This window comes from Monodelphis domestica, chromosome 2 (assembly GCF_027887165.1).
Source record: "Monodelphis domestica isolate mMonDom1 chromosome 2, mMonDom1.pri, whole genome shotgun sequence".
Classification (NCBI taxonomy): Eukaryota; Metazoa; Chordata; class Mammalia; order Didelphimorphia; family Didelphidae; genus Monodelphis; species Monodelphis domestica.
The window spans coordinates 81,168,761-81,194,831 of NC_077228.1; the positions used below are offsets into that span (position 1 = coordinate 81,168,761).

At 36.6% G+C, this 26,071-nt stretch overlaps 1 protein-coding gene across 2 annotated transcripts in view; it reads right to left on the bottom strand.

Moving 5' to 3' along the window:
• COLGALT2 (collagen beta(1-O)galactosyltransferase 2) overlaps positions 1–26,071 on the bottom strand; it is a 144,395-nt gene that overhangs the window by 40,695 nt on the left and 77,629 nt on the right. For both annotated transcript variants that reach the window (XM_056815638.1, XM_016430003.2), the window contains 3 exons: positions 20,305–20,415; positions 15,840–15,957; positions 6,257–6,391 (listed from right to left, as the gene is read on the bottom strand). In XM_056815638.1, the coding sequence (XP_056671616.1) occupies positions 6,257–6,391; positions 15,840–15,957; positions 20,305–20,415 (364 nt within the window). The remainder of the gene's footprint in view (positions 1–6,256; positions 6,392–15,839; positions 15,958–20,304; positions 20,416–26,071) is intronic.

Genomic DNA, 26,071 nt, shown 5'->3' on the forward strand with positions numbered 1-26,071 from the left:
TGATGAAACACCCTCCCAGTTTATGGACAGACTTATTGACGTAGGGAATACATATATGGACCTTGATTTATCCAGAGAAAGAGACATTAGACAAATACGTAGGCAATTTGTTAAGAATTGTTCAGTGGTAAAAGACTACTTTTAGAACTAGCTGTCCTAATTGGGACTCTATGGACCTCGATGAACTAAGGAGAGTAGCAACCTATGTTTATAAAGGTTGTGTAAAAAAGGAAGATGATACATCAACTGAAGATTTGAAGAAAGAAATTGAAATATTAAAGAGATAATTGAAAAATAAGGGAGAGACTATAGCCCCTTTGAGGGAATTCACAAATAAATCAATAACTTGCCACTTCTGTGAGAAGAAGGGCCACAAAATGATGGAATGTAGAACCTTTCTTAAGATGATTGGAAGGAATATGCAGTTTAATAATAACTTTAGAAATAACAACTATAGAAATGATGATAATGGTCATAGAAACCAGAACAACTATAATGATGATAATGTTTATAGAAACCAGAATTTTAGAAATTCTAGAAATTATAATGATGATTATGGGAATAACTATAATGAACATAGAAATAAGAACTTTAGAAACCAGAATTATAGAAATAGGAATTGGGAAAATAATGACAATGCTCAAAATGAAGAAAATGATAATACTCAACAACAATATATGAGAAATGGCGCTCGTCCAAAAAATACTCGAGGAGCTAATGACCCTCAGAGAGGTGCCCTTGAGGGGAGTACCCAAGGAATATCCCAAACACAATGATGCCCAGGTTCACAAAGCTAGTTATTGTGTCTGAAGTTGGATTTAAACTCAGATCTTCCTGACTCTACACCCAGTACTCTATCCACGGAGCTATCTAGCTGTGTGGGTGCTCTTATTATCCCCATTTTACAAATGAGAAAACTGAGGTTGAGAGGCAAAGGGACTTATTGAGGGAGTACATAGCTAATAAGCTACAGAGACAGGATTTGAACTCAGTTCTTCCAGACTGCAAGCCCAGCATTCTATCTACTGCAATATCTAGTTGTTCCATTTGTAAGTAACTTTGTAAACCTCTAAATGCTATTTAGATGCCAGTTATTAATTTTTAAATTATTATTATTAATTAAAAATATGTGTTGAAGGTTCCCTGAAAGCCCTTCTCCAAAGGATGTGCCAAGAATGATGGGAGCAGCAACAGCAGTGTACAGTTTTACAACATGACTGCTTCGAAAGGTTCAACATTCCCTTGTATGTAGAAAGTTGGTATGTAGACTTCTTCGCAGACACACAAAATGTCAGGTGGTGAGCTTTCAGAAGACAGAGAACATGTCGCACCCCTGCTGGGGTCTGCACAATCGCCAATGGCTAGAGAAATGGTTTTTATTTTTTTTAACCTTTACCTTTTGTCTTAGACTAGGTACTCGGCATTGATTGCAAGGCAGAAGAGCAGTAAGGGTCAGGCAATGGGGTTTCAGTGATTCGTCCAAGCTCCTATAGCTAGGAATTGTCTAAGGTAGACTTGAACCCAGCACCTCTTGTCCCCAAGCCTGACTCTATCCGCTGAGCCACCTCGCTGCCCTTGCCTAAATCAATTCTTTCCCCTGAAAGCATTTTGTAGTCCTTAGATATGAACAGATTTGTATTACATTTGCCTGCATATCTCTCTTTTGCCACCTTACTATAGTGTAAACTCTCAGAGGGCTCGGCTTGTTTTTTTTTTAATGTTATTTTGTATCTCCCACCACCACACATTTAACACAAAAACTTATACAAAGTAGATGACTAAAAAGTGAATGAATAATTGTATAAGCTCTCTGCTTTAGAAACGTTTTTTCATCTTGGGATCTCTTAGAACCTCTTTAAAACTTAATAAACTGGGGGTAGCTGGGGTGGTTCAGTGTATTGAGAGTCAGGCCTAGAGATGGGAGATCCTGGGTTTAAATCTGGCCTCAGACACTTCCTAGCTGTGTGACCCTGGGCAAGTCACATGACCCCCATTGCCTAGCCCTTACCACTCTTCTGCCTTGGAGCCAATACACAGTATTGACTCCAAGATGGAAGGTAAGGTTATTAAAAAACAAAAGAAAAGCTTAATAAACTACTCTGTGATCCTTATATTTCCAGTGCCAAATACTAGTTGAGTCAGCAAATGCACATAATATATACATACATGTATATTTGTATATGTATATACAAATATATACACATACAAACATGCACAGCAACACTTGTATGTCATACATAAACATATACACATAATACCTATTTATTCTTTAGCCATTTTCAGTCACATCTGACCCTTTTTGGTTTTTTTTTTAACATTATTTTATTTGGTCATTTCCAAACATTATTCACTGGAAACAAAAATCATTTTCTTTTCCTCCCCCCCCCCCCCCACCTCTCCCATAGCCGACGCATGATTCCACTGGGTATCACATGTGTTCTTGACTCGAACCCATTTCCGTGTTATTGGTATTTGCATTAGAGTGTTCAATTAGAGTCTCTCCTCAGTCGTATCCCCTCAACCCCTGTAGTCAAGCAGTTGCTTTTCCTCGGTGTTTTTACTCCCACAGTTTATCCTCTGCTTGTGGATAGTGTTTTTTAGATCCCTGCAGATTGTTCAGGGACATTGCATTGACACTAATGGAGAAGTCCATTACCTTCGATTTGGGGTTTTCTTAGCAAGGACACTGAAGCAGTTTGCCATTTCCTCCTCCGGCTCATTGTACAGATGAGGAAACTGAGGCAAACAGGGACAAATGATAAACCCTGATTATGATAGCTAGGAAGTGTCTGAGGTCATATTTGAACTCAGGTCTTCCTCAACTCCAGACTTGGAACTCTATACAGGGTGCCACCTAGACTAGACACACAATACATTTGTATATAAATACAAATTTAAGTATTCATGTGTAAATATTGTCATCAAAAATAGTTACTGACTTAAATATGAGCCTTTGGGGAGTTGATGAATGATATTTTAGAAATAGGGAGTTTGGTACATTTACAGTAGACAATGCTCAGGTTATTCCTGCTCCTATTTTCCACATAAATGAGGCACTCTTAATTAAGTGTTCCCATTTGTCAGCCAAAGACCTCTGGGATCATTTTTAACTGAGCAAAGGCCCCGATGGAAATGCTCTGGCCATGTGAGTCTCTCCACGATGACACACTCAGGCAATGGACCAGTTCCTTCCAGAAAGACCAAGACCAGAAAAAACATGAAGCCAAAGGGTGAAAGGTTTGATGTTTACTTATACTCTAATAGTTACTCAGAGCATGACATATTTTCTCTCTTTAAATGAATAAGACAAAAAAAATAGAAGAAAATTGGGACATGCCACGCTAAGAGCATGGCTTTCGAGAGCCACTGTCAAAAGAAAATTATTTTTCAACATTCTTAGTGTTATTTTGCCACCTGCCCTGTTTTAGGGGTTTTAAGTTGAGAGCATCCAAATTTTTTTTTCAGGTTAAAATAACAGAGCTTATTTTTCCAAGGAACTAAAAAGTTTTTAAAAATAAATATTAACTTGCTGGTCATAACTACAACCTTAATAAGATGTGTAGATGATAATTTGGAGATGGAAAAGTTACGGAAGTGGGAAAAAGCAGGCACAAAAAGTTAATTCTTTTTCTCTGCTCAAAATTCAAGTCAGCGGTTAAGACATGGATTAAGAATTTAGCCCATTAGCTATTGGAATACATTAAATTCTAGAAATCCGTTTGTTAATTTTTTAAATATAAAATGATTTTGACTTGTGTTATCTTAGCTCACCCATAAACATGCCACGAAGTCAGTTTATTTTTTCTTTCTAATGCATGAATAAAATGCTAACAATACCAACTATCAGTGTGCAGTAAACTGGGGGAATTTCAAGTTTAGGGCATTCACGTTGAACTGGTAGATAGGGAAGCCGGCAATCTGAAATACATCCTGGGATACTGGGAAGACCGCCGGATCTTCAAGGAGAAAATCTGGCTTCAGATCCCAGCACTGATGCTTACTACTTGTGATCTTGCATAAAACCTCAGTTTTTCATCTATGTAATAAGGGGTTTGAGCTAGATGACTTCTGAAGTCTTCTGGCCTAGACATGTTAATGTTGTTCTTCAGTCATTTTTCAGCTGTGTGTGACTCTTGGTGACTCCATTTGGAGTTTTCTTGGTAAAGATTCTGAAGTGGTTTGCCATTTCTTTCTCCAACTCAATTTAGAGACAAGGAAACTTAGGCAGAGTTAAGTGACTTACCAAGGGTCATACAGCTAGTCAGATTTGAACTCAGGAAGAAGAGTCTCGTTGACTCCAGGCTCTATGCACTCTATCTACTGTGCTACTTAAATGCCCTAAATATAAATAATAGCTAACATATTTCTATAATTCTTACTGTCAAGTACTGTGCTAAGTGCTTTATAATTATTATCCCATTTAATCCTCAAAAGAACTCTGGGAGAAAAGTGCTACTATTAAAAAATATATATATATATACCCTTAACTTCCATCTTGGAATCAACACTATGTATTGGTTCCAAGGCAGAAGAGCAGTAAAGGCTAGGCAATGGGGGTTAAGTGACTTGCCCAGGGTCACACAGCTGGGATGTATCTGAGGCCAGATTTGAACCTAGGACCTTCCATCTCTAGGCCTGGCTCTCAATCCACTGAGCTACTCAGCTGCCCCCCAAAAGAGCTACTATTATCATCCCTATTTTATAGATGGGAATACTGAGGCATACAAAGGTTAAGTATCTTGCCCAGGGATATACTGCTAGTAAAGGTCTAAAGTCAAATTTGAACTCAGGCCTTCCTGATTTGAAGTCTGTTGCCCATACCACTCTGCCACCTATCTATCCTTAATAGTTAGCATTTATATAGTACCTATTATGTGCCAGGCACTATGCTAAATACTTTACAAATATTTTCTCATATTTATCCTCACAGCTTCACACAGATAATTGTTTCTGTGTCTGAAACTGGATTTGAACTCAAGTCCTCCTAACTCCAGGCACAGTTTCTATCCACTGAGGTACTCAGAATTTGTAGTTCTATAACATTCCCTCCCCTCTTTTTTTCCATAAGCAGTAGGAGAAAAATGATTGGAATTTTCCAAAAGCAAATCCTAGTGTACTCTCCTTCGGTATTCTTTTGAGCCCCACAAAAAACATGCTAAACTGTTTAAAATTCATCCCTCCTGAATAAATACAGGTCGTCCCCAAAGTCTTAGGGTAGTTATAAGCTATTAAAGCTCAAACTCGCCCTAAGACATTTGCGATGCTCTATGTTGAATGCTTCCTACATATAACGTAGACAAGGCAGAATTCCAGGCTGCCAGAAGCACAGAACCGTAGCATTAGAAAGGACTTGAAGACCTTGGCATGATACATTTACAGATAGAGAGAACCTCAAAGTTGTCTTCAGCATGGGGCCATGGAAAGATCCCTGCCTTTAGAATCAGAAGACCTAGATTTAGTTCCCAGTTCTGCTAGTTGCTGTGGTTCCCCCCCCCCCCCCCCCCGACTCCTACATACTACTAGGTTTATTTTTCATTATTTAAAGATTTTCTTTAACATCTCTGATCCTTGGTTTCCTCATCTGAAAAATTGGGGGTTGGGTGAGATTACCTTTAAAGCTCTGTCCAGCTACAAATCCAGGAAACTATCAACTTCTCCAACCTTTTCAATTTTCAAATGAGGGAATTGAAGTTCAGAGAAACAAAATTAATTAACAAGTCATCCATTTTAACTTTGAACTCAAAGCTGAAATCAATTCTAAGAACTACAACACAAATCCTTGTATATAGTAAGCACTTAATAAACTACCATTAACCTGGCCTGGAGATGTAAGATTCTGGGTTCAAATCTGCTCTGAGACATTTCCTAGCTGTGTGACCCTGGAGTGGTCACTTAATCCCAATTGCCTAGCCCCTCCCATTCTTCTGTGTTAGAAATGATACTTAGTATCAACTATTAAAACAAGAAAGTAAGGGTTTTAAAAAAATGACCATTGACTTATTGACTTGACTCATCCAGCTTCTGCTTGAACACTTTTACCACTCTTGGTGATGAGGAACTCACCACCAAGAGGCAGCCCATTCCAATTCTTTGCTACGGGCAAGAGATTCATATTTAGCTGGACAATGCTTTCTTTCTGAAAGAGCTGGCCCATTTGAGTCGTCGTAGAGGTGGAGCCAAAGAAAGACATGGCAATGGATCTAGCATTGCTTCATTAATGCCCACCACCCTCAAGGCATTGCCCAATCCAACTTGCCTGGGGTGTGATTCCACACCAGAAATTAGAGTAGAGGCTTCGGGATTCCAACATGGGGGCCACTATAGTCTTGTTCTCGGAGATCATCAGATTGAGGGTCTGTGGATTGGTCAAGAAATTGTCGACATCTATAAACTTAAGAGAGAAGAAAAAATAGGTGAGACATTTTTCTGTGCCAGATAAAAGAATATAAATCTAGCCCTCAGAAAATTATTCCTGATACTCAGAGCTAGTTATTTCAGGCTCCAGTCTCCAGAAGATATAACAACGAAGTAATTTTTGAAAAATATACTAGTATCTGAATACAAGAGTCACAGACTCAATTTCATACAACTTAGCAAATTATCCCTGGTCGTGGTTGAAGGCTAGTTCCTACCTTTACATCCCCAAAACAGATACCTTCTGTCTTAAAATTGATACTAGGTTTTAATATTAAGACATAAAAGTGGTAAGGGCTAGTCAATGGGGGTTAAGTGATTTGCCTGGGGTCACATAGCTAGAAGTATCTGAGGCTAGATTTGAACCCAGGCCCTCCTGACTCTATCCACTAAGCAATCTAGCTGCCCCTCCAAGATGGATTTTGCCAGGCTTCAGGCATGAAAAGACACGTAAAGACATGACTATCCAGGTTGGCTCAGAACTGTTTGTCAATAACATTTAATTTTTATAGGTCTTGAAGGGAGTTCAAATCTGGCCTCAGAGTCACTGGTTGTGTGCCCCACTTAATCCTGCATGCTTCAATTTCCTCATCTGTAAAATGAAGAGAAGGCCAATATCTTTGCCAAGAAAATCTCAAACTGAGTCATGTAGAGTTGGACATGACTGGCATGACTAAACAACATTATAGGTAGCATCTCAGTTTAAAGAATAGTGTTATACCTAATATTACTTAATAATGTGATTATTAGGTTAAAGATTATTTTCCCAATGTAGAAACAACAAAATTTAGGATTAGGGTTAGGGTTAGGCATTTAGAAGCGTCTGTCCATTTTTTAGTTCATCTATACACCCCAAATATCAGCCAATAATAAGGACTTATGAAACATTTATCATGATAATCATGACAGGTAGCATAGTGTAGTAAACAGAAGGCAACCAGAACAACCTGGGTTTAGTTCCTACTCCTGTCATATCCTAAGGATCCTGTGTGATCCCAATCTCAGCATCCCAAGCAACTTGTGAAGACTGTAAGTTGTTGCACAATGGCCCAACTTGCATTGGTTAGAGAGAGCTTCTTCACCAGGAGTTCTGGAATATCAAATTAAATCACAGGACCAGCAACAAAAATCTTTAAAAATTATATCTATTTTAATAGCCATGTAATGTTTAAATGTTTTTATGAATTTTCATTTTTTTAAATTAACAAGCATTTGTTTCCTCTACATCTCCATTTCCTCTCCCCTCAAGCTGAAAAAAAGATGAAAAATAAAGTCTTACAATCAAATGCAGATTCAAGTAAAAGAAATTCCTGGGGGCAGCTGGGTAGCTCAGTGGATTGAGAAACAGGCCTAGAGATAGGAGGTCCTAGGTTCAAATCTGGCCTCAGACACTTCCCAGCTGTGTGACCCTGGACAAGTCACTTAACCCCCATTGCCTAGCCTTTACTGCTCTTCTGCCTTGGAACCAATACAGAATATTAATTCCAAGACAGAAGGTGAGGGTTTAAATAAAAAGAAATTCCCACATTGGCTATGTTCAAAAACATATGCTCTGAATCTTGAGTTCATCATCTCTCTTGTCCAGAGTGTATAACATGGTTTCTCATTAGAATATTGGTTGGTTACTCCATTGAGTCTTTCAAAGTTATTCTCATGGGTCTGTTCACTTCATATATATATATATATATATATATATATATATATATATATATATATATCTTCCTAGGATTCTCTGAAACCATCCTTTCCATCATCTCTTAGAGAACGCTAATATTCCATTACATTTGCAATCCATAATTTGTTCAATTATTCTCCAGTTGATAGGTACTCCCTCCTTTCCCAATTCTTTTATATCACTAACAGAGCTACTATAAATGTGTTTGTAAGTAAAGCTCTTTCTCCCCTTTCTTTAAGTTCTTTGGGGAAGGGGCTGCCACTTAGTGTTGTGCCATCGTTCCAAAGTGCTTTCTGGAATGGCTGTACCAGTTAATACTATCTGTTTTCCCATAGCTCTGCCAGCATCAATCATTTTCCCTTTCTTTGGTTATCTTTGCCATCTGATAGGTGTGAAGTGAAATCTTAGAGTTGCTTCAACTTGCATTTCTTTATTTGGGACATTTTTTCCATATGCTCATTTATAAATTGGATTCTTTCTTTTGAGAACTGATTGCTCTTATCTTTTGACCATGTTGTATTAATTGGGAAATGGCTCATTCTTATAAATTTGGGTCAGTTTCTCTAATAAACAGGAAATGAGACCATTATCAGATCAACTTGCTGCAATGATTTTTTTCCAACTAACTTCTAAATATTCTTAATAAAATGTGACATTTTCTACCAAAATGTGCTGGTGATGCACATAGTGAAGAGATGATGCAAGTTGTTAGATTTCTTTTTTTGGAGAGGAAGAAAATAAAAAGTTCCCGCTGGTAATAAAATTCTGAGCACTGGGATCCTAATGACAACCAGGAGCAAACAAGCAACAGATCTGATCATTTTTGTCCCCTTCCTCAAATACCACCATCCACCCCAAATACTCCTGGATCTCCAGGTCACATGACAAAAGTAGGTTCACTGAAGCCTACAGAGAGCAGTCCGTTTCTGTTTTCAGAGGACTAATCAGAGAATTCTCTTTGGTGAATGGGAGTAGCACAGATGTGCACACAGCTGATCTACTCTTGGGCAACATCAGGTGCATGGAAACCAAGAACACTCTTGAGAATATGAAGATGACGCCTACGTACCCAATCCATCCCTTTTCTGAGCTATTCTAAAAGACTGAAGGAAAAAATGTTGGAACCAATTCAGAGACAACAATTATCACTTAGAATTGAGCATAATGAAAAGAAGAGATTGTGGGGAAAAAAGTGAAAGAGACCCTACACTCTCCTAAACGTTTAGGGAGATAAAAGCCAGAATAGACCAACATTTTCACATTTCAACTGTAAAAATGAAGTTTTAGCATGCAGACTATCATTCTGTCTCATATGAATTAGAGAATTTGTTTTGAAGTGCTCAGTAGTCCTCATACATTTTACCTTCTTCATGGCTTCCCAAGAGAAAATTGATTCTCTTTTGCCATTTCTCATGTAGGAAGGCTAAAACAGAGGTGCACAAAGGACCATTCTATTTGTTATCTGACAAAACCTGGGAACCTGATAGCTACTCCTATGCTCTCTCTATGACTATATCTCTTTTCTTGATTAAAAAAAAATTCAATCAATGGATTGAGAGCCAGGCCTAGAAATGGGAGGTATGGGGTTCAAATCTGACCTCAGACACTTCCTAGCTGTGTGCCCCTGGACACGTCATTAACCGCCATTACCTAGACCTTATTGCTCTTCTGCCTTGGGACAAGTACACAGTATTAATTCTAAGATGGAAAATAAGATTTCTTAAAAAATTCAAAATGTGAGAAAGAACACAAAAGGAAGTAAAACTTTTACCATCCTCTTGATCTTAGCCAAAAGGCTGAGAAGCAATTTTTACTATCCCATTGAAAATAGTAATAGAAACAACAAAAAGAAATCACATTTCTAAAAAAATCAAAAATGGTAATGAACAAGCCCAAGAAACAGTTCAAAAATATTATTTTAAAAATAGAAGTGTAGGAGAAACAGAAAGGACAAATTCCTGGATAGAAGCCTAAGGAAGCAGAAACAATGCAAGGAAATCCCCAAATTTCATTGTCTCTCAAAGAAAACATTTTTTAGAAATTAAAGAAAATTTCAAACTTATTAAAAATTTAGTCCTGAGAGAAATTAAAAGATCATATTATTTTAACTAATATATTTTATATACAATTAAAAACTATCTGAACACAACAAAGAAAAATGCAATTAAAGACCTGAATTCAGCTCATGGAGATTTAAAAAATTCCCAGAATTGAAAAATAACATAGAAATATCTCTTGAAGCAAAACCAAATCAAAATGTACCATAATAAAGAATGATAATGCAGACAACATGGAAAAACTGCATAATTGAACTGGAAAAATATTAGGAAACAAGGAAGGAAAGCAATACAGAACTTGAAGATAGGGCTAGGAGACTACACTTTGGAAATAATAGTATCATGGAACACAGCCAAAACAAAAAGGGGGGGGGGAATAACTTAAGTCATTACTTTTCAAGGAGTTATTCAAGAAACTTCCCAGAACTCTCAAGAACAAATGATACCCTACATATAGGAAGAATCCAAAGTACCAAAATAGGAATAAATTTAAAATTCAAATTCAGCCAGGCATATTATCTTCAAATTTCAAAACTATAGTAATAAAGAAAACCATCGTTCAAGCCATCTTGAAGAAGAAAGAAACCACAAATGAAAAAGCACCAAAATAGAAAAGCCATAAGCTGAAATAAAGCTTGAATCAACCAACCAATGAGCATATATTAAGTTTCTATTATGTGCCAGGCACCTCATTAGGCTCTGGAGATGCAATGGGGGGGGGGGGGGGATGAAATGAGCCCTGATCTCAAGGAGCTTATGTTCTAGTAGAGGAGACATTTATGTAAGTATATTCAAAATGCATATGCAGAATAAACACAAAATAAACATAAAGTGGTTATATGTATGGTAGGGAAGGATATGAGCATTTGGGAGGGGAAATCAAGAAAGGCAACATGGGGGCAGCTAGGTACTACAGTGGATAGAGTACATAGCCTGGAGTGGGAAGGACCTGGGTTCAAAGCTGGCTTCAAATACTTCCTAGCTGCATGACCCTGGGCTAACTAATTAACCCCAAAAGTCTACCCCTTACCAGTGTTATGCCTTGGGATTAATACTTAGAATGTTTTTTTTAATCCTTATTTTCCATCTTAAAATTGATATTGTATATTGGTTCCATGGCAGAAGAATGGTGAAGTCTGAGCAATGGGGGTTAAAGCAAAATGGAGGATCATAACAGTAGGAAGTGTCTGAGGCCAGATTTGAGACCAGCACCTCTCATCTGTAGGTCTGGCTCTCAATTCACGAAGCCTCCCAGCACCCTCCCATCCCCACTTCCACACGACTCAATTTTAAGACAAAAGGTAAGGATTTAATTTTTTTTTAAAGGCAGCATGTGGAAGGTGCTGCTCATGTCTCATTGTGAAGGATGAATGTTAGGGATTTTGTAAGGCAGAAGGAAAGAGGGAAAGAATCCCCATATTCATGTATGAGTTTGGAAAATGTGGAAAGAATCTGTTTCTAAGCATTCTGCTTGATGGAAAGAGAAGGATATTTTAATCAACAGCCCAATCTCACTTAGAAGCCCAGTGAGAGATTCTCCATTACAGATGATAAGAAATTGGTCATGGCAGTGAGTTAGCAATAAGAGCCACAAACAAACAACAACAACAAATAGAGCATCTGACTGTCAGATGGCATAATAGGCAAGAGGAATGTTGTAGTAATCTGAAGAATTTGTGTTATTTTTTTTCCCAGGAGCAATTAAAATATTTGTGTACAAAATAAAAGTTACTCTTCTTTCTGTGGAAGAAAAGTAAAACAACTCTCTACTCCTGCTTATTCTTTAAGGAGAGTTGATTATTATATCATAAGAAGAAAAATATATAAAATGTTTGTCAAAATATATATAAAATATGTACATATAATAATATATTCTATGTACTATAGAATATATTACAATGTAATATATTAAGTTATATCAGTTTATTATTTATGAAGGAGAATGAAAATTTTTTTGGACAAATGGAAGAAATAGTTCAGAAGGAAAACAATTGATCATTTGTATAGTCATATATACACATATGCATATATGTTATAGATATATAGACATACTACATTATGCAATATATATGCTTTATATATATTGTGGCCCCCTAAAGTAATCACAATGATACCTATGTAGACACACACATTTCACAATGACCAGTAGGATCGGTATTGTGAATGAGAAGCTGGGTCAACTTTAATGAAATCATTTACATAATAAATCAGTAAGAGAAAAATAGCAAAAATCATATGATCAGCCAGATGTGGTGGCACTCTGCTCCTGGAAGAGACCGAGGCTGGTAGATGACTTACTCTTAGGAATTCTGAACTGTAGCTGGGCTAAAAGCTAATTGGATATCTATGCAAAATTCAACACCAATATGGTGAACTCCCAGGTGTAGAGGGCTACCAATCTGCCTAAGGAGGGACTAACTGACTCAGGTAGGAAAGCGGTGAAAATTTATTGGCTGATTAGGATTAGGATCCTGTCCTTGAGTGGCCATTACATTTCCAGCCTGGGAAAGATTGGGAGATCAAATCTAAAAATACAATACGGTCCAAATAATTTAAATAGAGCCTTGGATAGCACCACTTTACAAGTTTTAAGACATCAAAAGGGCAAGAACAGAAGGAATTTCCTTAAATATGATTTTTTAAAGCATCTTTTCAAAACCAAGAGTCTTGACTATAAATAATGGAGGAACATAAGGAGCATTCTTACTAGTTGCAGATACAAAAGCAGATCTACTTTCCCTTCTTTTACTTGCTATAATTTTAGAAATGTTACCTAAAGTAGCAGGGACAAGAATAGGAATAGGGATTGGACCTTTCACAGTAGAAAGAACTCCCAGATGAGGAAGCTGTCTGCCAACATAGGTCAGCAATTTATTTGCAGTTTCTAGTCTTAGCAGTAGTATCATATTAAAGAGAATAAGTATTCTGCAGGAGACATTGTGGCTTAGAAAACCACAAATTAACTTTACCTTTGTTGTATTATATTTTCATTTATTTTGTTAAACATTTCTCAATAACATTTAATCTGGTTCAAATCCACTAGGGATTTTTGTTTACTGTCCATAGGCAAAGAGTTTGAAACTTCTGATTTGGAAGACTAAGATTTTAATTGACTTGCCCTGAAATATATGAGACATTTAAATATAAAATTTCAAAATGGTTTCCAAAATAAGAAAAGAACCAGAGGGATATTCCCCCTATGGACCTAAGATGAACAAATGCAGTGAAAATGTCAATGTTTCCCAAATTAATTTATAGATATTTCTGAGATGATATAACTCAATAAGTCTAATTTTATGTATAAATACAATGGGACAAAAATGGCCAAGAGTGTATAAAAAAAGAAGATGAATTGGAACTTGGCTTTTCAGATTTGAAACTTACTATAAAATGGAGTTTATTAAAAATATATAAACTTTCAATATATATAAACAGATCTGTAGAACAGAATGGAGATTCCAGAAATAAAAGTGAATTGATATAAAAGATAAATCCATAATAAATTCAAAGCTATTTCTCTTTGAGGAAAAAAAAAACATTTTTTTATAACAGCTGTTAAGAAAATTGGACAGCAATATGACACCAACGAAGTAGAAATGCCAAGGACACACATTATAGTTTAGTGTCTTGACTGCAAAAGATCTATGCTCTCATTTAATCTTTCCATGGATGCCTATGACAACCCTTCCTTGATTTAACAGACAGAAACAGTGATTGCTTTTAAAAATCATCTCCTTCAAAATGGGCCTCTCTAAACAGCTGACCTTGTACTCAAATGATAACTTTATTGAATAGATAATATTAAGCTCTTACTCAACACTTTCCCAGCTTGATTTGCTCTTCAAGAACTTGTGATCCCAGAATACTAAGAGCCTTTGAAAACATTGGGTCATCTCTTGTCACCATATTTGACAATAAATTCTAATCATGCTAGTGTATTAAAAATCTTTTAAGGAAAGAGCACAGCATATTTACTTTAAATATGAAGGAAAGATAATTTTTTTAATCAAAATAACAAATGAAAGAAATTTTTGAGAACAAAGTAGAGAGATGCAATAATATAAAAAACATTCTGGGAGGTTAAAACTACACAACTTTTAAAAAAATATATAAACCCTTACCTTCCATTTTAGAAGGTTCTAAGGCAGAAGAGTGGTAAGGGCTAGGTAATGGGGGTTAAGTGACTTGCCCAGGGTCACATAGCTAGGAAGTGTCTGAGACCAGATTTGAACCCAGGGCCTCCCGTCTCTGGGCCTGGCTCTCAATTCACTGAGCCACCCACAACTTTTTTTTAAAAAAGGTAATAGATTGAATTTTTTAAGCAATTAACGTGATTAGAAGCTTTATCTGTAAACCTGTTAAAGACTTAGAGTATTTCAGGAGTTGAAATATTATGACAGCACCCAAGAAATATAGGATAGATAAATGGATATGAATAGAAAATTTTATCATCTTAAAATAAAGGGTTATATTATTTCTTTAAAAAAAACCCCACAAGTTAGAAAAGAAGAAAGGGAAGATTTCCAGGTCAATGTTTTTAGAGAATTTATTGTCAAATAAGGGATAGGAGTGATCACAAAAAGACAAAGCAGATCATTTAGCTCCTATGCAATCAAAGAACTTTTGCAAAAACAAAGTCAGCATAAAGAGAACATAAATTAATGAGAGAAAATATCTTTACTTCAACTACATCTGCTAAAGATCTGATAAGTTTCTATCAATTCCCTATAGATTTTTGATATACAAGTCTAAGAGCCCTCAACAATTGGTAAGTGATCAGAGGATGTGAATGAACAATTTTCAGAAGTATCAACAATAGCTTATGAAGTGCTGAAAATCTTTAATAATTAGAGAACTACAAATTGAACCAGTTGGGTTTTACTTTAACCCCATCAAATTGACTAAGATAAAAAATAATGCTGTCCTCCTATTGGTGGAGCTATTGGTCTAACATTTCCAGAAAACAATTTGGCATGATGTAAGAAAAGGAACTAAACTATTCATACCCCCAGCAGTAGCAGTGCTGAACATTAACCCTAAGGAGGTCAAAGATGTTTAAAATATGCATACTAGCACTTTTTGTATTAACAAGAAACAGGAAAAATGTTAGGTTTCTATTCATTGAGGAATGGCTGAATAAATTGAGAGAGATTCTTGTACCATAAGAGAAATGATGAATAAGAAGAATTTAGATAAATCCAGAGATTGTTTAACTATTGCAAAATTAAGAGAATAATAATGAGTCCAATAGTAAAATGAAAAATTAGAATTAGAACATCATTAGAATATCAAAACTCAGAATAATGTAATAACTAATCTTGATTCCACAATTCTGACGATCATTGGATTAAATGCTACAGCACTGTGGTACCATGAGTAGAGTATTGGGCTTGAAGCCAGGAAGACCTATGTTTAAATCCAGCTTTGGAAACTTACTAGCCTATTAGCTTGACTCATGGCAAGTCACTTAACCTCTCTTTGTCCAAGTTTCCAAATATACAAAATTAAGGGTTTATAGCTCATGACCTAAAGCTCTTTCCATTTCTAAGTTGACAAATTTGTCAACTTTCAAGATTGAAGAATCTGAGGAAGTTTGTAGGAATGTAGACAAAAGGCCCGTTTTGATTTCAGTGCACACAACTGTTGGACGATTGTTTTGGATATGCTCAAGAAATCAAAACATCTGCTTTTACCAGAATGTAGTCTGACCATTTTTCCCTCGCAGTTCGAAGGGCAGCCTGCCGGAGTTTCATCACATGGGTAAATCGGGATCCCGGCCAGTGCTTTGGTCCAATTTCATCAGGGTAAGACCTATGAAAGAAGGGAAGGATGGTTGGATTCCTGCTTTGTTTCAACTTCTGGGGTAGCTACTCAAAACATTTATCTACTCTCTCCTCTATTTTAAGGAAGTGAAGGAAAGGTTAAGAAAAATCACCTCAAGTAACCCCAAAACATCTGGACATGGAGAGAGGTTCCCAGAGGAGGCAAAGTCTATTCCTATTCCCAAGTTTCTGAACAAATGCTCAGCAGAGACTCTAGATGAAGTGAGACTATGGACCAGAATAAGTATAATTTGGCCCTTTTCAGTTCCAACAGCTGCCCACAGCTGTGTCTTCGAGCTCTGTCAGTTCTCACAACAAAGACAATCAAACAGTTATAGCTTTTAAGTGATGATACAGATGCTTGGTTTGAGGGGCTAATTTCAACATTCATAATCACTGCAATGGGAAACAATGAATCGGCAGATCCCACTTTCCTAAAGTGGTCACCAATGAAAATTCTTATGTGGCTGCTGTCACTATAGTTCTCTTTCTCTGACATATGGAACATAAACTTATTCCTGGTTAATTCTGTTGTGAAGATTGTATTTGGCTCTCCCCTGATAGTAACAATGAAGGTGCTTAGCTCTTCCTTGATTGTGAAGATTGAATTATAATCCCCTGTCTATTTTTAGATTTTAATCACCAAAGTGTAAAGCACAGTACTTAAAGTTGAGTATGGAGATCTACCCATTTTGGATTTTAACTACAAAAAGATGTGAACACCCATTTCATACATTGAGTGGAAGGTCTGTGACCCACATGTGAAAGAGTGGGCAGTCCTGGAGTGGAGCATCAGCTGTGATTGGTAGATGTAAAATTTAGGGGGATTGACACAAGAGAAAAAGGTCTTTAAAAGTGGAAACAGAGACACACAGAGGACAGATACTCTGACTTGGAGTGATGAGAGACTTGGAAGGAGTCACTTGGAGTGAAGAGGGATATGGAGTTGAAAGAGACACACTTGGAGTGGAGCCTGCTGGAGTTGAGGCTGATAAAAGAATCTACTGATTGAACTGACAACATGGTGAATGTAAAGGTTGACATCCTTCCTTTCCCTTTCTGGAGGCATGAGCCTCCAGGAAAGGCCCATTGTCTTGAGACTCCTTTCCCCTGGCTGGGGCTTTAGAATTTCTGCCTGGCTCAGAGGAATCTAGAACTATCTCTCTCTCTCTCTCTCTCTCTCTCTCTCTCTCTCTCTCTCTCTCTCTCTCTGTCTGTCTCTCTGTCTCTCCCTTTTACTCTCTTCCTTAATGTTTTCCCTCTATTGTAATTCCATTTTACTTTAGTAATTCATTTTGGGGATTTAGAAATTAAATCCCTGGCGACCAATTAAATATTCAGTCAGACCATAAACTAACACTACCTTTGATTGACTCAACATCTTAAAAATAAAAAAGAAAGCAAGGGAAGAAATGGATGGAAATACAAACAAAAATAGGACTAGTGTTTCATCAATGGAGTCATGATCCACATTTTCCAACATCTTTTTCACTCCAATTGCTTTGAAGTCAGATATTCTATGGCATACCCAATTTAGACTTAGTTTAGAAGATCATATTGAGGTCTTCTATCAAATTTCTCTACTTCTGCCATAAAGGTAGGTGTATACCCTGTAATCATCTTCACAGTGTTTTTTTCCTTCTCTTATTCATAAGTACTACAAGATGAGATGACCTCAAAATGATATTTCTGGGTGATATGAAATGAGGTCTTTGGGAATACTCTATTACCAGAGTACAATACCAGTAGAGAAAGCATGGTAATGAGAATAGAGCACTGGACTTGATATGAGGAAAGCTTAGTTTAAAGAGATGTGGCAAAGTTGGGACATTAATTCATTGCTGGTGGAACTGTGAATTGATCCAACCATTCTGGAGGGAAATTTGGAACTATGCCCAAAGGGAGATAAAAGACTATCTGCCCTTTGATCCAGCCATAGCACTGCTGGGTTTGTACCCCAAAGAGATAATAAGGAAAAAGACTTGTACAAGAATATTCATAGCTGTGCTCTTTGTGGTGGCAAAAAACTGGAAAATGAGGGGATGCCCATCAATTGGGGAATGGCTGAACAAATTGTGGTATATGTTGGTGATGGAATGCATTGTGCTCAAAGGAATAATAAAGTGGAGGAATTCCATGAGACTGGAACAACCTCCAGGAAGTGATGCAGTGAGAGGAGCAGAACCAGGAAAACATTGTACACAGAGACTGATACACTGTGGTACAATCGAATGTAATGGACTTCTCCATTAGTGGCAATGCAGTGATCCTGAACAACTAGGAGGAATCCACAAAAAAAACAACTATCCAAATTCAGAGGAAAAACTGTGGGAGTAAAAACACAGAAGAAAAACAACTGCTTGATTACATTGGTCGAAGGGATATGATTGGGGATATAGACTAAATGAACATCCTAGTGTAAACGACAGCATGGAAATAGGTTCTGTTCAAAGACACAAGTAATACCCAATGAAAGTGCACGTTGGCTATGGGAAGAGTGGGAGGAGGGGAGGGAGGGAAATAATGTGATTATTGTAACCAAGGAATAATGTTCTAATTTGACTAAACTTATTCAAATGAAAAAAAAAAGGAAAGCTTATGTTAGAATCTTACCTCAGACTCTTATTACCTATATAACCATAGGCACACCACTTACCCTCTCTGAAAAATATGGGTTTATTTGTAAAATGCAAATAATACCTGAAATACCCTACTCAAAAAGTTGATGTGAGGCTCAAAAGGATACTGAAATGGTAACATTCCAGTGTTCCATTTTTCTACTCTTGTCACCAGTGAGAATAAATCATTTGAAAAATTCTATTAATCTACCCAATGTCTGTTGTTCTCTTGACTTATCTATACATGTTCTCTGGATGATTTGTATTACTAGGCCAACTTATCAGTAGGATCTTGTTATGATATACTTATCTCAATCTTCCATCTTCCTCAACAATTTTTTTGCAAATGATTTCATTATATCTCTTAATTTCATTGCCAAGTGTTTTTGTTTTTTTTTTAACTGCCCTTTCTTCCCTACCCCACCACTTCTTTTTTAAGTCAACAGATTGTTTAAAGAGGTTGGGTTGTAGATGCTACAGTTGCATCATTTTCCCCTTTCTTTTCATTTTAATTTGATGTTTACTTTGACCTAGAAAGCAAATTATTTAAATGTAAACTAGACATCTGAGGGAGGTACAGAAAATATTTCAGTCTAATAAAATGCCATTCGATTCTATTATCATGAACTCCCTGAAATGCCCATTTCCTATTTTATTAGAATTTTTCTCTAACAGAATTTTGTTCTAAAAATTTATATGACATGTGGGCTTTATGTTAAATCTTGGATGTCTTTTTCTATACCATAAAAATTTTCCATTATGTTGGAATCTATTATAATAGGATTTGTTTTTTATTTTCGAATGGTCATTCTAGCACTAAATTAACTATATTCCTAAAACCAGTTTTCCTTAAACTAGAATTGGGCTGACACTAGGGATGTCAAATGAGTAGGCTTTTTTCTTTCCAACAGATTCATTTATTAGCAAAATAGTCACTGTTGTACCAGGGAAGCCACTGGAGTTTATAATGTATTTGGAGAGAAAAGACACCCACATATAAATGATTAAGTAATAACTTAAGGTAGTACATGAATAAATGATGGAAAGGGTGGAACAGAGATAAATACTGAAGAAATCTGGAGAAGAGTAAGATCTAAATAATTCTGCTAGTGAGAGAAGATTTCATAGATGAGGTGAAACTCAATTAGACTTTGAGAAGTAAGAACTTGAGTAGGTGGAAGGACTGGGGAGAGGATTCCAAGTCAGAGATATAGACTGAAGAGAGGTGAGAAAGAGCATTTTTTTTCTCCCAAGGCACAATGTAAGAGGCAGCTTGACTAAGGTAGAATGGAAGATTGGGAACAAAGTCACAGAGAACTTGAATGTCAATCTGATGCATTTCAGTTTTAATCTGTGTTCTATAGGGAGTCCTCAGAAAGTTTTGAATAGTGATGGGAAATGAAATTGGCAGTATGCTGCATACATGGGAGGACATGGGGAGAAAGTAGCAGAGAGGAGACCAATAGTTCAGAGTAACATATCCTTGAGGTAATGAGGGTCTGGTCTAGGACAATGGTCATGAGAAAAAAGGAAGCTACAGAAAGATAAAAGAAGTATCTGGAAAGGAGAAATGATAGATAGATGAAAGAAAGGAAAGGAAAGAGTCATACATGACCCAAGTGGTATGAGCACGGCTTCCTGAGCAAACAGTAGAAAGAAGAGAGATTGGGAAGGGGAGCAGATTTGGGAGCAGTTGGTGATTTGTCCTTAATACTCACTGAGGATCATCCATAGGCCTCCACTCCACATAGTGGTATAATTTTTGCACATTCTTCAGCCACTCTCTGAGAATTTCTGTTGTATTATCAATGTTATGGTCTGTGGCTGCCCTAGAGAAAACATAAGATAATCCAGTCATGTTATTATACCCAAACAGAGGAAAAAATAAAATGCAAGAGTCCTCAGACTGCTTGAAGGGAAAATACTTGCTTCAAAATCATTAAAAAAAACACTCCTATATGTAAATAAATACACTATTGTAGTAGGCCCCTCAAAAAGCAAAAGCTTTCATTGCATTAAACCAAAATCATGTTTTATGAGTCATCGTTTTCCCTTCGACACTGTGCACATTTTAAAGTACATTAATATGATCTTTATCTTTTGATTTTCATTGAGCGTGACTCTCAATTTAACCTATACATCAGGTTCAATTCAATTGGCTAGTTCATTGATGACTTATTCAATTTCTTTTACTAAGATAAGGTTAAGTATTCTCTTTACTTTCTGCTAATCTGGGCATTTTATATTTTTGTAAATATTCATCCATTTTATTTAAATTGTCACTTTTACTGGCATATAAATGGGAAAAATAACTCCTAATGATGGCTTTAATGACATCTTCATTGATGGTGCATTCACCCCTTTCAAATTTTATACTGGTAATTTGGTTTCCTTCTTTCTTAAAAAACAAAAACAAATGGCTTATCCATTTTATTGTAACCCCCCCCCCAACCAACTCCAGATTTTATTTATTAGTTCAACAGTTTTTTTTAACTTTTAATTTTGTTAATCCTTTCTTTCTCAAGATTTCCATTTTGGTATTTAATTCAGGATTTAAAATTTGTTCTTTTTTCAGTTGTTTTTTAGTAGTACATACAATTCATTCATCTACTCTTTCTCTCTTTTCTTGTTGTAAACATTTAGAGAGGGAAATTTTCTCTTAAGTACTGCATCCCACAAATTTTGGCATGTTGTCTCATTGTTGTCATGTTCTTTAACCAAATTATTAATGATTTATATAATTTGTTCTTTGGCCTACTCATTCTTTAGGATTAAGTACATGAAGGTACTGGAGTAAAGATTTAAAGGTCTAGATGCTTTGTGAATCACAAATATGAATACTGACTGAATATTTTCTCTCTTTATTTTTCTTCCTTTCTTTTTTGAAACCTGGCTAAGTGGAAATGTATTTTGCATGACTTCATTTGTGGCATGTATATCTTATTTCTTGCCTTTATCTCAATGAGTGGGAAAGAAGACAGAGGGAGGGAGATAATTTGGAACAGAAAAATTTAATATTAATAAATTTTTATTATATAAAATTTTAATTTTAATATTTTAAATTTTAAAATAAAATTTTAAATTTTCAAATTTTAAATATTAAATAAATTGCTGATAATAATACCTCAAACATATAAAGAACCACTGCAATGAAAATTTGTTGTTGTTTAGTCATTTTAGTCATGGACATATTTGAACTCAAGAAGATGAGTCTTCCTGACCCTAGAACTGCCATTCTATCATTCACTGCACCATGTAGCCACACCACAATGAAGATACTGCTCAGGTCTTTTCTAGATTGCAGAGAGCAAATTAGGAAGAAAGAGGATTAAGTTTTAAAATAAAGGCATTTGAGTCAAATGTAAGGAAGAATTTTTAATAATGAGAACTATTTCGGCTGGGAAGTGTCTGAGGCCAGATTTGAACCTAGGACCTCCTGTCTCTAGGCCTGGCTCTCAATCCACTGAGCCACCCAGCTGCACCCCCCCCCAAATTCCTTTTTAATAGACATCTTTGAAAATAGGACACTGATTCTGATTTGCCTAGCATGATTTAAATGTGATTTGATGTGAAGGTGGAGGGCAAACTAAATGATCTCTGAAGCTCTCTTGCATCCACATGGGTCTTGGAATGCTAACTGACTGATTAAAGGACCAAAATAAACATTGACAGTAATGGTTACTCCCAGTTTGATCTCACTACATTGTGATGATTATTTGGTTTAGTTGTTTTGGTCATGCCTGACTCATTGTAACCCCATTTGAAGTTTTCCTGGCAAAGGCACTGGAGTGGTTGGCCATTTCCTTCTCTAGTTCATTTTATAGATGAGGAAACTGAGGCAAATGGGGATAAGTGATTTGCCCAAGGGTTACACAGATATCGTCTATGACAATATTTAAATTCAAGCAGATGAGTCTTCCTGAATCTAGATTGAGAGCTATATCCATTGCTCTATTTAGTCGCTCCTAATTATAATCATATTTGTATAGATCTGGAGTCTTTAAATTGTCCCCAGCCCTCTTTTCACTAAGATGAATGACCGTAATTCCTTTAATCTTTTGCTTATCTTTGTCTCCATGGACAATCATGAATAGGTCAGGTTCTCCATGTTTCCATTGTATTTGTTAATAAAAACTGGAATTCTTCACTCAAGGATAAAGAGACTACTGATATTTAGAAGATGTTAGGAGCTTTATTTTCCAAGGGGATCTACTAGAAAAAGCACCAGCTCAGGAATCACAAAGTCATTGGTTCAAATCCAGCTTCTGACATGTAGTTGAGGGATGTTGGTCAAATCACGTAACCAACTTGGGTTGGTTATCTGGTCAGTAATGAGGCTGGACTAGACAGATCCTGAGGTTATTTTCTGTTCTAGATTTATAACTCTAATATCCTATATGTTGTATTCCCTCAGTACACTGTAAGCTTCTTCAGGACAGGGACTCTCATTTTTGTTTTTGTATCCATACCAATTAGCACAGTGCCTGGTCCGTTAAAAGCTGTTTAATAAATCATTCAAAACTAGAATGTACATGAAGATAAATTATTGTATTTGAGGGGAGTCAAGTGCCATTTTCATCATCCTTCCTTGATTGTGATACTTGTATTATGGTTACAGAGGACTCAAAGTCTCTACTATTCTTTATTTTAAATGCCTTATTGAGTTCTACAAATAATTCTTCAGTGGACTTGATATGTCATTGGTGACAGTACTTTCTCCACCAATATCTGATAAATTCCCTCCATAACTTAGTTGATGATATCATGAGTTTTCTGAAGTCACACAGGTCCATTACCATAGTAGTGAAGCCTGTGAGGATAAACCTCTCTAAACTAAGGAAGGCTGGTCATTGGATGACAGTTGGTTGCCGGTCAAACCTACACCAAAATTTTCTACTTGGTATTAACTACCAGAGTTCACACTCTTCTGGTTTAGCCTCTAGGAAGTCGGGGGGAGGGAGGTCACTTCCAAACTAGGATGATGCATCAAAGTAGGACTTTGGTGCAAGTTTTGCAAATAATCAAGTCCAAAATGATATTGACAATCAAGCCTTTTCATTGTACAGAATGAAAAGTGTAATGCAGTAAAAAGGCAACTAGATCTAGAGTCTTAGAAGTCAGGAAGACTTGAGTTCAAATGTGACCTCAGATACTTAATAGCTTTGAGATCCTGGGCAAGTAACTTGACCTTTGCCTGCCTTAGTTCCCTCAACTGTAAAGTAAGTATAATAATAGAACCTAGCTCCTAGGATTGTTGTGAGGATCAAATGAGATAATAATTTGTAAAGTGCTTAGCAGAGTGACTGGAAAGAAGGAAGAAAGGAAATGGTCATTTGTTTAATGTTACTCATGCAACTGTCTTGGCACATGATAGGTACTTTGTGAGAATTTATTTTTCATATAATGTAATTAATTCTTATATCAGGGCATTATACTTTTCATTCCACAAAATGACAAGGCTTGATTGTCAATCCCTGTATATTAGAGAGAATTACTGAGTCGAGTTCTTGGACCTTGGGCACCATCTAGTCTACAGATTTTTACATTTTCTTTGTCCTCCAGAATGTGTTCCTTCACAAATTTTGGTTAACAGGAATGGTTTGAGGTTACTTACATGACACCTGTGACTGCCATGACCTGTCCTTTAGAAGGACTGAGAGTTTGATAGACCACCTCCTAATTAGCTATTCACAAATTAGAGATGTCTTGGCATGCTCAAGGGAGGAGCTGAATAATGAGCTCCTAAAACTCTATTTATACATCTGCCTGAGGGACTTTTGGAATCTTTGGTTATCAAGAAAAGCAACGACCTATCACTTTATTGGTTAAAATGCTAGCCTAATCAATAAATGGATATTTTTACCCAAAACCCAGTCTCTTGAAATAATTTTAATTCTAATAAGTCAATAGTTTTGTTGGTTTTCTTCCTTATCAGTCTTCTACAGATGGTTCACAAAATGCATTGGAGACCTTCATTGAGCTCTTTTGTCATTGTCTAGATAGCAAAGAAGTATGCGATGAACTGTCTATGTCCATTACTTATTTCTTACTCTTGCTTCATGACTGTCCCACCTTCTTTTTTTGGCCATACATTTCTCTGGTAACATCCCTCATGCCATTTCTCTTGCACCATTTTTCATTAATAATATGCTATAGTGTCTGGCTTTTAATATACTTCATTTCAAACAAAAATTCAGCTTTTAGTCATCTGGGTGCTTTTTCTCTCTACTTTCCTACTAGTGGATGGCTAGCTCTGGAAACAAAAGAGGCCCTTCTACTTCCCCCAGTATGCTAATGTTTTCCCTCACCACTTAAACAAAGTTGGTTTTGTTTTATATAATGCACTGCTGCCTGTGTGCATTGAATAAATAAATATGAAACTGGATTCAGAATCCCTCAGGGACAAACTTCCTGTGATATTTTATGCCTTGACGTGAAGGAGGATGACTTTTTCTAATTTAAAAAATAAAAGTATGAGTTTTTAAAAATCACATCTTCCCTGCTGAGCGAATAATAATACTAATAATCATGACAGTAAAGCTGTTTTATACAGTTGTGCTCTCCAAGCCATCAAGATTCTTTGTTCTCAAGCTTCGTGGGAAATGCTGTCTCCTCAGATTGTGGCCACATGAGTTGTGTCCATGCTAGGGTTTGATTTTTAGGCCATTTTAAAATTTGAATAGCTAATCTAGCCTCCTTCACACTGTCCTACAGGAATAACACCATTGTTGACTGGATGTACAGATGTACTGCCAATCCCAAAGTATCAGCCTGTGTTTTTTCCCCTATAACCAAATGGTCCAGTCCCTTTATTCACATTGCAAGGGAAAAAGAAGCGAGCAGATGGAAATTCAGGGAAATGCTTCCAACTGTTACTCTTTAATCCTTTGAACAAAAATAAGGAAAGTACTTTGGTTAGAACCCATCTTTAAAAAAAAAAAGAACTAGAAATTAAGATATACTTGGCCAGAGAGGTAAACTTTTAGAAAAAATATTGGGTTTGTATTTTTTTTATTATTTTTTAAAATCCTTACCTTCTGTCTTAGAATCAATACTGTGCATTGGTGCTAAGGCAGAAGAGTGGTAAGGGTTAGGCAATGGGAGTCAAGTGACTTGCCTAGGGTCACATAGATAGGAAGTGTCTGAGGCCAGATTTGAACCCAGGACCTTCCATCTCTGGGCCTGGCTCTCAATCCACTGAGCCACCCAGCTACCTCCCAATGGGGTTATATTAAAAGGGCTATTTACAAATTCCTGTAAAACTACACTGAAGCATGGTGCCCATCCTCATGGAAATTTCCAAAGAGGGACAGAGATGCTCTCATCTTGATTTGACTTTTCTACCTAGCTAGAAGGAGGAAGAGGCAACACTGTGGGAATAGGGTTTCCAAGGCCTGGATATTATCAAGAGCCTCTCTTGGCCAAACAGAAAGCAAAGAAGTTTTCTAGACTCACTCTATTGCGCCTTTTGGAAAAAGTTCTAGC